The following is a 15,695-nucleotide window of genomic DNA, read 5'->3' as shown; positions in this document are numbered from 1 at the left end:
AGGAAGAGACCTGCAACAATGGCTGTTCGGGAGCAGCTGATCGGTCCTTGTTCCCTCCTGTACAGCTGACGTTTGGTCGGGACTCTAAAATTAATCGTGTGGGTTAAAATCGGGTCAGAAACAGAATAAACATTATATGTGCTTTACATCAACATCAGCACTATCATTGAAAGCATGTAAGCGTGCACACACAGCTGTTGATATAACAGTTGGTTTCCTGGTTCCGTGATGGATGAACTGGAGTTTTGATCTCACTAACTTGGGCTTAGACCTAAATTTGATCTCTAGCCACTTAACACTTTAAGAGATATTGACCTCTAGTAACCTTCAGTAAGCACTGGCAGCCCAAAAACCAACAGTGCACAAACAGAACAATGTGTTTTTACGTCCTGTTGTTCAGTGATGGAGCTCAGTGTGAGCAGAGTTTGATAAAAGAAGCAAAGCGATTGATGGATTTCAGTTGACAGGACCCGAACGTTAGCAGCTCGACTAATGAGCCCGCTGAGAAGAGAATAACATGGACGCTGCATCGATCCATTGCTGTCACGCAAACTGTGCATCACTGCACACACACACACACACACACACAGCTTCAAACGCTGCCTAACAAGGCAACACACACGCACACATACTCAAATAGAAACAACACTCATTGATGTATACACACGGACACGCACAGTGACACATGGCGAGCTCTGTTTACACAGTGGAGTAGACAGCCGCGCTCCGAGAAGCCACAGAAAGCTTTTACGGCATCGTGTTTCCTGGAAGGGTTCGGCTCTGATAAGCTCTGGGATGGTTGTAATGGAGCGAGATGGGGCCCTGCCCCGGGCAGACCACCTTAATGTGAGCCAATCAGGGCCTCGTATTTCTGTCAACAGGCTGTAAGAACACAGAGCCATGTTCTGTCTCCTTCTGACTCCTTCTCTCTCTGTTTCTTTATAATGTGAATGTGATACGAAGGCAGGATGTGGGCAGGAAAGGGTAAACATTTAAAGCTCCAGTGTGTAACACAGAGGAGGATCTATTGGCAGAAATGGAATATAATATTCAAAGGTATGTTTTCATTAGTGTATAATCGCCTGAATATAAGAATGAATGTGTTTTTATTACCTTAGAATGAGCCACAAACCAAACACTGGTTCTACATCATACACTAGTTTTTGCAGCCAAAGTGTTTTGTCTTTCACAGGTAGAATGGGAGGGACTACACTGTAATGAGTAATTTTAACTAAAATATCTTTTTAAATGGATAACATTAAAAAATTTAAGTAGCACAAACTCAATTTTGTAAACTAAAGAAACATTCCTGATGAAGTGCTTTTCACTAAATATTATATATATAATAATATATAAAGGACAAAGGCCTGAAGTCCCCTGGAGCAGATGAGGCAAAACTGTGTGAAACAACTTCAGTAACTCATCCTGCTGGAATCAATTCTTCTGCTCATTTATCTTTATGAAAAGACGTTTATGACTTTGAGCTACGCTTTAAGTTCAGAAAAATCCTGTTCCTGAAAAGCCTCATTGTGTAGAACAGCAGCAACCTCTGAGAGTATCATCTAAAGGCCCAAAATGTGAATATGAAAGAGACATTCTTGGGGGCAATTATGCAACTTTTAAGTCTTTAAAGAAACAGATCTTTACTGTTTTGGAATAATCCCCTTATGGTTCGGTGCAGAAGCACAGATTATGAATATGACTCAACTTCAGATGCTGACATTAAATTGGATCTTTCATTGTTGCCTTTTGAACCGAAAACCCACCACAGGCGACAATAAACACAGGGCGAGGGAACAAAGCGTTTTCTGGTGAACCTTTAACGCAATCCGAACGAGATATGAAGATAGAGGTTGTCAGCGAGCCGCTGGAGGGCTTCAGCTCTCGGCTAAAATCAAGCTGTGCTAATGACTTTCAAAGCTAATCCGACACTGAGTCCGCTGGCTCTCAGCTGTCCAAACCAGAGACCGTGTCCAGTGGAGCAAACGCACACTACAGCCCCCGTTAACTGCCCACACTGCAAGAAATGTCAGTGACTGAAGGAGAACACACACGAGATGAGTTTCACTTTAAATATTGATTAAGTATCGTATTTCAGGAGGTTCTCTTTTTCAGATATTTCTTGAAAATTCAAGTTATGGTGAGGAAAATTCTCAGTTCCAGAGTTTAAAAGAGCTTCATTATCATCAAGTGATAATATAATTACCAAATATAAACCTAAATCAGGGTTCCCATGCAAAGTTTAGAGACTAGTTTCTAGCCTGGAAAATGATTAGAATGACCAAATATCCTGGAAATAATCGCTGATTTCTTAAAGCTGCAGGAGCTAACTTTTTGGGGTTTTTTTGCTGAAACTTCCACTGTATCCTGACAGTAGCACCTGAGACAGATAATCTGTGAAAAAAAACGGTTCCTCTGGCTCCTCCTAGAGCTCCTAATGACGAAAGAAAACAACCAATCAGAGCCGAGAAAGATAGAAAGACGCTTTTGGGTGGAAGCTTGAAGATTGAAGTTAATTGTTGAGTCTCATTTCCAGAGTCCAGAAACATCTGTATCTGATGTGTGTATCTGAATGAGACTTTCTTACCTCGGCTGATAATTGATCTGCACCCTAATTACCAGGTTAAACAGGAGAAGTTAGATCTTTCTGGAAACTAATAAACATCTTTTCAACATTTTTCTGTTGTCAACAAAAGAAAAAAAGTATTATTCATTCATTTAAATGGATTGTGGAAGTCTTTTTATGCATGAAGATTTTCAGTTCGAACAAAGATCTTAACGAGATTATTATTAGAGGAATCCCAAGTAAACACAGTGTGATTGACAGGTGACTCTGTGGAGCAGCGCAGGAACATTTCAGCTCCTCAGAGGTTCAAACTTTCAGTCTGAATTCAAGAAAACTCTGTGAAGTCAACATTTCTTGCAGTGAATCTCCGACACCAAACCCCCCCGGAGCGCTCAGTTGTGATGCAGCAGCCAAAGTATTAGCAACGCTCCACTGGACTGTTTGTCTGTCTGGACCTTAATTTGGGGGCTGCTCTGCTCTCTGGCACAGATACCGACCGGGTCGACGCAGCAGCGCCGGGCTGAGAGCAGCACTGTAAAAAGAAAAAGCAAAAAATGTATTATTCCAACATCTGGAATATTACACATATATAAACAATGAAATTAACTCTATAATTAAAACTCTGACTTTTTTGTTCCGCCTCCCGCCCCCCGTGCTGGTTCTGTGGACCGGCTGTGGCCCAGTTGGGAACCCCAGATAAATATTTATGTATCAGTTCTATATTTGTACTATTATTGCACTCACTATAACTATATATTAATATAAATTAATATAATTATTTATACATTCAATTTTATCATTACAGTATTTGGTTTTCTTCTCCTTTCTGGCCCATTCACCTAACTCTCTCTCTCTCTCTCTCTGTCCCCCGTGTGTGTGTGTGTGTGTGTTAGACATGAAACAGCATCACTGATGTTTTTTCATTCAGTGTGTCAGTAATGAATGAGGATAGATGTGTGTTTGTTTTAGCTAACAGTGAATGGAGCTCTCTCTCTCTGTCTCTGGTTTCCTCTCTGTCTCTCACCCTCTCTCCCCTCTCTCTCTTACACTCTCTCCTTCCCTCTCTCGCCCAGCCTCTCCCTCTCCCTCCACTCGTGCTGGAGGTTTGAAGAGGCTCTCCAGAGCTCTCAGACAGTGTCATGCAGCCTCACTGAGTTCACAGGAGGTTGCACGTTTATTTATTATTTTACTGGAAAACTGCAGTCTGAAAACTGCACACAGCGATATTCACATCAACATACAAATATGTGTTTCTATACAAGCTGTTGTGGCACATAGAGCTCATTGTGGTCACACAATTATGATTTTTATTGTATTTTTATTTACAGAATAAAAAATCATTGTAGCTTTGACTTAGCATCTCAAAATAATGACTTTCTGATAGTAAATCAAAATATTGAGAAAGCTCAATATCTTGATTTATTATCAGAAAGTCATTATTCTCAATTTTTTATGTTATTATTTGATATACGTTTTGTGATATTGTATCCATTCTGCTGCAACCCTTCTGACTTTCTCAGTATCATCATGAAAACTCAGCGTTTGTTCTATAGTTGATGCAGTCAGGAGGCGTTTCTAGACTTTTTGGACTGTGGTGGCTCAAGAGGGGCTCTGACTTATTTAGGGGTGGCATGAAGTATGTGTCTCAGCCTCTTACATTCCCAATTCATGCAATTCCAACACTGTTTAGAGAGCCCAGACTGCAGAAATATTCACACACACTAAGATAACACATGTATACCACGTGCAAAAAACTGCATGGGATTAGCATTAGCATAAGCCATTTTCATTCTGACATCTCGAGGTCAGAGGTCAAGGGATCCCTTTGAAAACGGGATTTCCAGTTTTTCCATTGCCACCACAGTGTAAAGTCTACCAATCACACTGGTGTTACATCAGTACTCGGTATCATCAGATATTGTGAGTTTAGGGATCAGAATCTTTAACACAGAGAGAGAAGGTTGGGTTTCTTTTGCGGACGAGCAGATTGCAGCAGAAATACAGTTTCATCCAAATGAATACATGAAGCATGTTGAAGCTGTTTGCAGGTTGTTCACAACCAATAAAGTTTCAGGACTGAACACCTACGAGTTGAGAGCCGTTGCAGTTATTAGACGCGTCCCTCCGTCATTCTCATTAGTGTACAGCACCAGAGACCAGCTGGCATTTGCAGGGACTTCTGGGTAGAGAAAGTTGGTATTTTAATGTATTCAATATCTGAAGGAGGCAGTTGCTTGGCGCTGGCGCAGATCCCTGAGGCCAAAAAAAACACTGAGGGACGCTGCATGGCTCCCACTCCAAATCTGTCTCTGCTTTCGCCAAGTGGCACCGCGTCAGTACAAAAAGCACGAGACAAACTCGGTTGTTTGGTCGTTTCTGCCGGCCCGGAGGCTTTGCAGGATCCTGCTCGAGCAGCTTAGGCTGGCGGACTCAGAGTCATCTTTTAAATCATTTCTTACAGACAGACCTTTATGTAATTTGTTTTTACAAGATTTGTGTCTGCCCGGCTTAATACTCAGTTGCTCTCTTTGCTCCTAATCTTATTAAGTTCACTGTAGAACACTAAAAAAAACTTGATATATGTATGTAAATGTAAATGTAACAAGTTTTTCATCTCACCAACATATATATATATAATAATATATCTTTTTTATTAGCACTAATATGATTGTTTGTTTCTCCCCCACAGGAGAGACTGGTGTTATCAGTCCTGCCACGTTTTGTAGTTTTGGAAATGATCAACGACATGACAAATGTAGAGGACGAACACCTCCAGCATCAGTTTCACAGAATCTACATCCACCGCTATGAGAATGTCAGGTGAGGCCGCCAGTTCTGGTTGTAAAGGTAGTGATTGATTTATTAACCTTTTTGGAGTGAAGTGTCTTCAGCAGTAGCATAATGGGTGTCAGGGGGGTGGGTCAGGGGTGGCAGCATGTTTGTGGAAGCTTTAATGGAAACAAGACGAGGAAAAATGACCAAATCATCTAAATCTAAGCAAGTAAGCAACAAAATCAGGTGCGAAAAAACGCTCCCGTTCTGAAACTGGTCTAAAGCCGCATGGAGTCGAACTGTAAGTTTCAGTCAGTCTGAGGCCTGAAGATAAGTTTCTGATCAGTGATCTTTAAAAGCTCTCAGACATACTGGTACTGGCTGATTAAGACTTGTTAGAAAGGGGGAGTTTAACGTATCTTTGTGTGAAATTATAAAGTTTAAAATGCATTAAATATGATTATTTGGATGGTGTGAAAGAAACTGACCTGGATATTAAAGTGACATTTCCGTATTTTATTCAGCATTCTTTTCGCAGATGTTAAAGGCTTCACCAACCTCTCCACGACGCTGTCAGCGCAGGAGCTGGTGCGAATGTTGAATGAACTCTTTGCACGCTTCGATCGTCTCGCACACGTAAGTGGACCCCCGATGCATCTATGTGTTATTTTAACCCTAATGTTCAGTTTGAGTATTGTTCATTATTGTTAAAGGGTTTGTTTTTTCCCCCCAAAATGTAACTTTTCAGTATTTGTTTTATCTTACGGACGAACCATCACGTCCTCATACTGAAGTTATCCAGTAGTCTGTCTATGTGACTATATGTCACTTTTATCTTTAAGTTATTGTATTTTCTACATAGGTTAGCGTAGCACATAGCATATCTAAGTACAGGAAAGGAGGAAGTTGACCAAGGCTTGCTCAACTGTTATTGGAGCACAGAGCCATAAGGGACGGGACTTAGGGTTGTGTATATTCCAGGAAACAGACATTTTTATGAGCTCTTTAATCACCAATCCTGTTCTGGTGAAATCAGCTGGAGAGAGTTGGATTAAAGGGTCAAACACCTTTGTTTTATAAAGGAAAAAAAAAACAGCAACTATCCAAACCTAAAGGCTTTTGAATGCGCCTTTAAAGTTACAACATGAAGGATCTGTTCTTCTGCAGACATCAGGTGGTTAAAAGATGCAGAGATCATCTTCAGGGCTGGGAACACGGGAAGCAAAATGTGAATAATCAGAAGTCATGTCGATGTCTCGGCTGCCTGGTTGTGTTTTCTGTGACAGCCTCATAAAAGCGAAATAAAGCAACTCCAGCAGGCAGATAAATATTTCATCCAAAACAACAGAGTGAATAACCGATTGGGGGTTCGCTCTGTCTGTCTGTCTGATATTAGATTGAAGAGCGTCTCAGACCGTCACGCTCGGCCGGTCAGGGTTTCACAGTTAATGCCGCATTAGCTGTATTTTACTGCTCCGGCTCTTCTGTCGTGAGGTTGAATGAATGCATCGTGTTGTGTAGCACTCGCTGATATAAACTGGTGCGGTTGGCTGTTGCAGGAGCACCACTGTCTACGAATAAAGATCCTGGGAGACTGTTACTACTGCGTGTCTGGTCTGCCCGAGCCCAGGCAGGACCACGCCCACTGCTGTGTGGAGATGGGCCTCAGCATGATCAAAACCATCAGGTACTGACTTCTTCCATCCTGTTTCTTATCATTAGCATCATTTTGAACCAGAGGGATGGAAACTCTGGTCGATCTATACAAGTGTTTTGACAAATGTTATCTTATTATCCTGGATGGTAAAACTTGCAGTTAGAGGCACAAACTAAACAAGAAGGCACAAACAAAAGTACTAAAACACAAAAATTATTCCTTTTTTTATGAATTAATTAATTTTACATTATGTGATAAGAACATGAAACAATTACAAAACAGTCAGAAAGTTGACATTTTGTCGAGTTGGTGTGGGAAATATGAGAGTGTGTCAGGAATGCGGGGCACCTTTCACCTCCCCAGAAACCTTAACAATGTGGTTCAGGTGGATTTTATTATTTTACTATTATTTCACAGAAAAAGTAACTTAAAAACAAACTATTAAACTAGTGACTATATTAAACTCATATTCAGCATTTCTCCAAACGTATTTATATTAATTATCAAAATACTAGCCAATTAATTTTGGGGCTTTTATTTTTGTACCAATATAAAGTCAACTTAAAGGAAATGAGTCAATGGAACAAACTGGAATTAAATCAGCAGTAATTTAAAAACTGCACACATTTAACTTCATTTTCAAGCTGGGTTTAATTAACAGGAACAAGTGGAGGATTAAGTTATGTTAGTTTACTGGGATTTACAGTGTGTGCATTCGCTGTCAGTGTTTACAGTGTAACCGAGGATGTTGTGGATTACTGTTGATACTGAAGAATGAATGTCACTTTAAGGACGTTTATCTGTGATTGAACTGGTACTGCTGCCGTCACTGGAGTCACCCCAGCAGTATGTGTGTGTGTGTGTGTGTGTGTGTGTGTGTGTGTGTGTTCAGAATCAACTGCAATAAGTTGAATGTGAGCAGAATGTGTGCGAGTTTTAATATATAACATCAAAACATGTGTTTCAGAGGCTTAACACGGCTCTCAGTGCAGTTTGGAGGCACTTGAGTGTGTCTAATAATCCTCCTTACTCAACCAGTGCATGAAATATGGGGCTTTTTAGTTTATTTTTGAAGCACAGATTTATCACTTTTACTTCCACTGCAGCTCTTTCCTGCAAATGTTGAATTAGAGAAGCCCCCCCGAGGCATTGGCCAGCAGCGATGTTATCTCCACATTTATTTTATCTCGTTCCTCACAGCCCTCGGTTTCGCCAGGTCTCTGATCTGAATCTGATCTTTTCTTCAATATTTGCATTTGCAAGAAGCCCCTAGTTGTGTTTCAACAGAACATCAGTGACAAATAATGACACAATTACAGGGTTGAACCGTATCACACAACCGTGCATTACTGAGACGGGAGAGAAAATCGAAACATAGCCAGTGATGGTATAATTTTATTTTTTAATCACACAACAGGGATTTACAGATCTCATAAAATCACACATCGCGACACGCAGCTGACTGTGTAATCTGCAGTTCATATAAATGTAAAAATGCAGCGGAAATAAAGTCTGCAATCACACACATACAGCCGCTCAACAGTTACTGCTGAAAAGACTCACACACCCCGGAGTTTGTGCTCTTAAAGCCCGAGGCATTTTCATTTCCATTATCTGCTTTGTCGCTGTAACATTTTTGGGCCCCGTCGCATCACTCTCGAGCGTGGCAGCGAGGGAGGAGAGGATGACTGATGTTTAGAGGAGAAAGAGGGATTAGTGGCGGATAAGCTGCGAGATTTGTGCTGTATACTGTTAAGTCAATATGGTGAGCAGCCTGCAGACGACCACTTTGTGCTGCAAGAGTGCAACTTTATATGTGCCCAAACGGAAGAAGTGAAAAGAAAGAGGTGTCTGACTGACATTAAAAGCACAAAATGAAGCCACGTCAGTGAGACATCAGATATTAAAACACACAATTTTCCACTTTCAGTCCACGAATCAACGATTGCAGATGTATGAGCCTGTGTGTGTGTGTTGGGCCTGTTTATTAGTCTTTACATTGATCCAACAATCACCAACTCTGGATGTCTTCTTCATCCCTCTCCTGTCCCTGTTGTGTCCTCATCTTTCCAGGACTTAGAGTCTTGTCTGTCTGGTGGAAATCAACCTTTAATTCACAGAAGTAAGATGTGAAAATACACTGAATGTCTCATTCTTCAGAGGTTAACCGTTAAATTAGCAAAATAAATTGGAATCTACTTCCTGTCTTTGTCTGTTTTTCCTCTAATTTTGATTATCTGATTATTTTCACCTGTGTATTCTTTGTGTTCCTTTATTTCAGTTCATTTTGGTTTTGTTCCTGGTTGCTTTGTCTATGGTTGCTTTTCCTCTGTGCTTCCTTGTTGGATTGTTTTGCTTTTGCGTTTCTTGGAGCTTTCAGTCTGTAAGTGCGTTATTATATGAAATCACCAAATTCATCCTGATTCCTGTGCTGTTGTGCATTTGGGTCCAATACTGAGTGTCCTAGTTGTGACAGATATATTCGTCCAATCACCCCGTATGGATGTTTCCTCTGGTGAGTTTTGAGTAGGTGGTGATAAAGTTGGTCTGGAGCCCGGTACTGTAACTCTCATAAATCCTGCTGTAAACATATTCCTGGATTTCCTGTAGAATAGAACAGAATCTTTGTTTTGATATCGGCGCTGTATGTCAGCCATCCGTCGGCCACTACCAGAAATCTTTAAATAAAACGTGTTTTTGATTAGTAAGAGGTGTTCTGGTTTGGTCTCATCATACGTCGGTGCAGGTTTCGTTGTCTCTCGGCTCCCTGGACAGAGTTGATTCTGCTCAGATCAAATCAGACGGGTTGAGGGTCGGTCAGTCTCTGTGCCCATCAGAGCTGTAGATTGTCTGCTTCACCAAACACTTCAGTGCCAGTGACCCAGAGCTCAGACTGACTGTTTCATTTTTACGTAATATCATCTCTACTCGTGTGTCTTGCAGGTTAATAGCTGTCTGTGTGCCAATTTAATAACTTGAATTTACTGGCTGTAGTCTTTATTCATCAGTTCTTTATTCTTTTGATGATGATGTTCATGTTTGAAAGGGGTGGGCTAATTACGACTGCGCACAAACACCTAACAAAGAGTTCTAGTGCCTCATTTATCAACACCATCAATGCATATTAAAGTCCCTGAGGTCAAACATGAGTATAAAGCAGCTGAGACATACTGTACTGTTGGTGTAAGGCTCGTCAGATTTGTTTGTTGTTGCCTCACAGAGGACTGACTGTGGCTTCCAGCATGCTGACTACAAAACACACAAATGAGTAATGGTGATTCCACGTGCGGACTGAGCGGGGTTTATGATGAATAATAGCTTTTTTTTTACACATGATTCATGATCCATAATAAAGATGCATACAAACAGAAATGCATGCAAAAAGCATGTTAGCATTAAGCTCAACACAGCCTCACAGAGCTGCTAGCATGACTGTAGACTTACAGTAAACTGTGTCAATACAAGTTTGAATACGTTTTTGAACCTGCCAGGTCGGGAAGAACCCTCAAGTTTGGTGTTATGGTCGTCACCATGACAGTTTGTTGGAGCCAGTTTACTGAGCTAATCAATCAAGTGAGAAGTCCTCTCATTTCTCCATGAGCCTGCATGGTATCGGTGTGTCACTGCAGCCAATGGAGCCACCCCCTGCTGGCCATTACATAGAATACAGATATAAGACACTGTACAGACCCAGAAGCTCTGAACCTTATATATACTGTCAAGGGTTTATCGACTACTGAAGATCTGGTATCACTAGCTGACCTCTGACCTCCAGGTGATGAAGAGTTTCCCTTCAGAGTCATTCAAGTATCACATCATCATCGTCATGAATAACTGCAGTTTGTTTGAGTTCATTTCCAGCCCCCCCCGGGTGTCGTTCAGCAGTCTACTGACTTTAAGCACCTGTCACAAACTCCCAGAATGCCTTTCACCTCACATTCATCACTGCTGTTATGAAGCATGAAATGAGACCGGGAGGCAGGGATGGGCGTGACAGCCCCGTCTGCTCTTCACAGGATTTATCAGCCTCAGTTTGTCCTGCTTTTTATTGTGTTCAGGGATAATAAAGTATGAAATGAGAAACAAATTTATTAACGGGTGTGAAAAGTCCGCCGAAAATGTTTTTCACCTTCTTCACTGATACGCGTGACGTGTATTGTGTTTGTCTGTCGTTGTTATCTGTGTTCTGTCTCGCCAAAGGTCAATTTAATGTATATTCATTTGCACACAGACGCTGGATTATAGTATTGGAATATTTTAGACAAAATATAGCGCAAAAATATATATATATAAATTTTTAATAATATGATAAAATATACATTATCATCATTAAATATTTATTTTCACCTTCATTCATCATTACTTTTATCAATTTAAAGATGAATTTAAATTACAGAATAATACCCTTTTATTAGTCAGACTCAATGCAGAGGACTGCAGCAGTGTTTTGCATGTTTTATACCATTTATTATTCATTTATGATGAATTTTCAATCATAATGAAGCTATAGCTCAGGTGGTATATTCTCCCACGTCCAGAGCTTATAAATGCTTTGTGTTTTTAGGATTTTTCAGGCAGCCTTTGTTTAAGAGAACACAAATAAACTGAACATATAATTCTTGTTGTGTTTCTTCCAGATACGTGAGATCACGTACGAAACACGACATCGACATGCGGATTGGGATCCACTCGGGCTCCGTGCTGTGCGGCGTGTTGGGACTCAGGAAGTGGCAGTTCGATGTCTGGTCCTGGGACGTGGACATCGCCAACAAGCTGGAGTCTGGCGGGATCCCAGGGTGAGTAAACCGAAAAGATTTCAGATGTTTTGGGGGGTATTTTGCCTTTAATTCCGTTGTCTCCAAAGTCAAATTGGCTTTGGGCTGCTGCAACATCCATGACTACAGTTTCTATAAATTTTTATCGTAATTTTATATTATATTAGTTGATCGCAGCCAAACAACAAATGAAGGCCAACTGTTTGCACACATCTGTGGGGACCTTCGGCATTTACCTTTATATGAAGGGGTAGTTTTAATTCATAAGAAACAATTATAAAAATTATTTATTATTATTTTTATTTCTGACATCTCGTCGGAGGCCGGAGGGAGGGGTGTGGAGGGCTGGAAATGGCCTCTGGGCCCACCAGTTTGCTTTAATTTGATTGTTGGTTGTGGAGATGGACAGGAAACGTGTTTAGAGAGAAAGCAAAAAGCAGATGTTGTTGCCATGGTGACACCCCCAGTCACAAATCTGGAATGACTAAAATAAAAATATGTGAAGAAGCCTGTTTGGTTTTAGTTTTGGGGCATTTGTAAAAATGTTTTTTGTGTTTTATTGCAGTAATGTGATACTTCCTCAGTTTGTGAATGTTTTTGTTATAGAAGCTGTAACAGAGAGGTCATTCTGCCCGAATCTTTTAACATCATTTGCCTCTTGTACAAAAATACATATTTTAAACACTCTAACCAAGAACTTTATAATTTTTATCATTTTTACTGAGATAATTTCTTCAAAATGGACATTTCGGGGGGGTTGAAGAGAAATATCCAGTGGAAACCTGTGTTTGTTGTCAGTTTAATACACAGTAATGGGATATTTTGATGTTTTTCTACAAAAAATGTATCTGCATTTTCACTCATGTTCCTGTTTGGCCTTGAGACAAGGGCGGGATTAGTTTTCTAACTGCTGATTTAAAATATCCTGCCAGCCTCTGCTCTAACCCCGACCCGTGATCTACTGATCTCCGTTGCGTAACATGAATGGATGAAGCAGCAGTTTCTCTGCATTGTTTCTGAGCTACAGACAGAAGATCTCTGAGTGTCTGGTGATGTACGCCTTGGACACATCAGACAGTGTACAATAAGAGCTGGAACAGACTGGACCTGAACTTCAGTCACTGACCTGACACTGTGCAGGATTTCATTCACACCTGTACTCACTGATTGACTGCTCCTCTCTGGAGGCTGAAGGTGTCTCAGGCACTCAGATCAGCTGCTGGACACCTGCAGACTCTGTAACTGACCATCCGTGGTGTATATTTGATAACTCCAGGGGAGGATTTTGCTAATTAAATCTGCCCAAGACTCCCATCTGAGAGCACATGGCTGATAAATTAAGGAAAAACTTTATTAACAAGTGTAGAAACCAAGCATAAACCCACCGTCACGTCACCAATTGGTTTGCGGACTACCTTTTTAAGCCTTCAGATTATTTGGATCCAGTGACCAGATTTGCATTACTGCACCTCTATCTTGATTGGAGCTGCTTTATCATCTATTTTCCTCTAAATGGGAGCATCATTTACTAAATGAACATCATGCTGTACGGAAGAAGACTGAAACTAGAAATTGAGACCATAAACTCATTAGGAAACTGTTTACTGAGCTCATAAATCAAGTGACAAGAAGCAGCCAGTGGAGTCGGCCCCTGCTGGTCATTACATATAATGCAGGTTAAAAACACTGAAGCACTAACTTCACTTCAGCTCCATCCACTAACTATCATACCGTCTGTGCCAGAAACATAAAAGCAGATGCTCCCACACAGGTCACAAAAGTTCACTGAATAGTTTGAAAATGATGTTATGGCCTTCAAAGTCACCAGATCTCCTTCCAACTGAACACCTCTGGCAGATCATCATCATCATCATTGATCATCCAGCTGTATGTTGGCAGCTGCCCTCAGAGAAATCTGTCAGTTGCTTATTATTTGTTCTGTGGATTGAACTGGGAGAGTTACCAGAGTGTCCATCAAATTGCTTGAAATAAGGAAAAAACTGGAAAGGTTCTACAAAAAAGTCCCTGAATAATATGATTTAATTGTGATGAGTCATTGTGTGTTGTTCTATCAAACTCTGAGATGTCCTGTAGGGCATCTGTATAGTCTGAAAATAGGATTTTGACATTTGATAAAGTATATGGCTACACATTTTCCCAGTTCAATAGATGTGATAAGACCCCTGCATCACAGTTTAAATCTGTGTTATTGTTGCAGAGTTACAAGCCGGACCCAAGTGCAGAACGCAGACACAGGGATGAGGAGAATTTAGGAAGGTTTGTTGTAGGATAACGGTGAATGGAGTGGGGAGTAAAAGATGGCAGGCAGGGGCAGAGGTCAGACGGGTGATGGTGGATGCCAGACTTGGATGGTCGAGTGTGAGTGATGTGGTTTAAACCTGAAGTTGCACAAGGGTTAGCGGGCAGGCGGCAGGCAGACGTGAGGCAATCTGGAGTAGTTGAGACAACAATCTGGGAAAGAGTGGGAGATGAGCCCGAGTTGATTGATTGATGGCAGGTGTGTTGGTTGAGCGGAGATCCAGGAGATTGAGAGAGGGAGTGCAACGCAAACACCACACACACTGACAAAGAGAGAGAAAGAGGGAAACACAAGGGACAAACACTGAATTTCCACCATGCTGTTATGTAAATGTTAAAAAAAGGTCTTTCTTTAAGTCAAGCTGCACTATTCAGTATTTTCAGATTAACAATGAATCAAAAGGCTGAAAGAAGTCATTCGTATTGACACATTCTCACCAACCCTGCAGCTTTATGAAGCTTTTTAGCATCTTTTAGCTCCGAGGATTTAGTGGTACGTCACATTTCCTGTCTGGTTCAGTCTCAGTGTTTCCAGCAGCTGAAAGCTGTTTTCATCAAACAAACTCTGATCAACCCACTGGACACTTTGTCACTTTGTTGTCGTCTGTTACATTTCCCCATCTAGTTGGTCTAGCCATAAGGAACGTGTCGAGACAGTTTAGTCTGCAGCTGAGTACTGTTTTGTTACAGGCTTGTTCAAGTGAGAATTGCAATGCATCTAAGAGTAAAATATGTCTGTCATCCTTACTGTTTCTTAACATGTAGCCTTAACAGGTGATAATTTGTCAGAACTATATGTCAGTAAGCTTGTTGTGGAGTTCTTCTGCCCCCTAGTGGCCAAAAAAAGTGCAGCTTAAAAGCATTATTTTTTATTCTTCTTGTCCCATTCCAGGAGGATCCACATCTCCAAAGCTGCTTTGGACTGTTTGAACGGCGACTACGAGGTGGAGGAAGGGCACGGGAAGGACCGCAATGACTTCCTCCGCCGCCACAACATCGAGACATACCTCATCAAGCAGCCGGAGGAGAGTCTGCTCACCCTGCCGGAGGACATCATGAAGGAGGCGGCAAGCTCGGTAGACCGCCGGGCCAGCAGCACCACCTTCAACGAGGCGTCCTGGAGCCCAGAGCTTCCCTTTGACAACATTGTGGGGAAGCAGAACGTAAGTCCTATGGCTGCTTGTGATCCAAGTCATGTTGTGCACTTTATCACACTGTGAAAAAATGTCCATCCTAACAGCAAATGTGTTCTGCAGTGGAGGATTAAACTTCTTTTTATTCAAACGTCGGGGTGAACAAATACAATTTTCTAGGAGGGAATATGGCATTAAAATCACACTTCTTCTAACAGGATATTTTAGCTGTTTGTTAAATTCTTTAACCAAATTAAAGTAATCTTAACCTGTAGACAGATTTTGTGGCATCTTTTGTTTGTTGAAAATAAGACTTGAAGCCTCACTGCAGGACGAAGTGCTTTCTTAAGATGGACGTTTTTTTCTCAGTGCATGGGATCTTCTCAGTTGTCTCGCCTTGTTTGTTAGTTGTTTTGTCTTTTTTTCTTTTTTGTTTTTTCCTGGGAATGAGTGGACGGCTTTGTGCTGAGAGA

General features: G+C 41.2%; 1 protein-coding gene across 3 annotated transcripts in view; it reads left to right on the top strand.

The window, feature by feature from the left end:
- adcy8 (adenylate cyclase 8 (brain)) overlaps window positions 1–15,695 on the top strand; it is a 100,558-nt gene that overhangs the window by 38,331 nt on the left and 46,532 nt on the right. For all 3 annotated transcript variants that reach the window (XM_051403213.1, XM_051403204.1, XM_051403193.1), the window contains exons 3-7: window positions 5,256–5,386; window positions 5,863–5,974; window positions 6,898–7,025; window positions 11,633–11,791; window positions 14,982–15,252. In XM_051403213.1, coding sequence (XP_051259173.1) covers window positions 5,256–5,386; window positions 5,863–5,974; window positions 6,898–7,025; window positions 11,633–11,791; window positions 14,982–15,252 — 801 coding nt within the window. The remainder of the gene's footprint in view (window positions 1–5,255; window positions 5,387–5,862; window positions 5,975–6,897; window positions 7,026–11,632; window positions 11,792–14,981; window positions 15,253–15,695) is intronic.

Source organism: Dicentrarchus labrax, unplaced genomic scaffold (assembly GCF_905237075.1).
Source record: "Dicentrarchus labrax unplaced genomic scaffold, dlabrax2021, whole genome shotgun sequence".
Taxonomy (NCBI): Eukaryota; Metazoa; Chordata; class Actinopteri; family Moronidae; genus Dicentrarchus; species Dicentrarchus labrax.
This window is presented reverse-complemented; position numbering and strand designations above follow the sequence as displayed.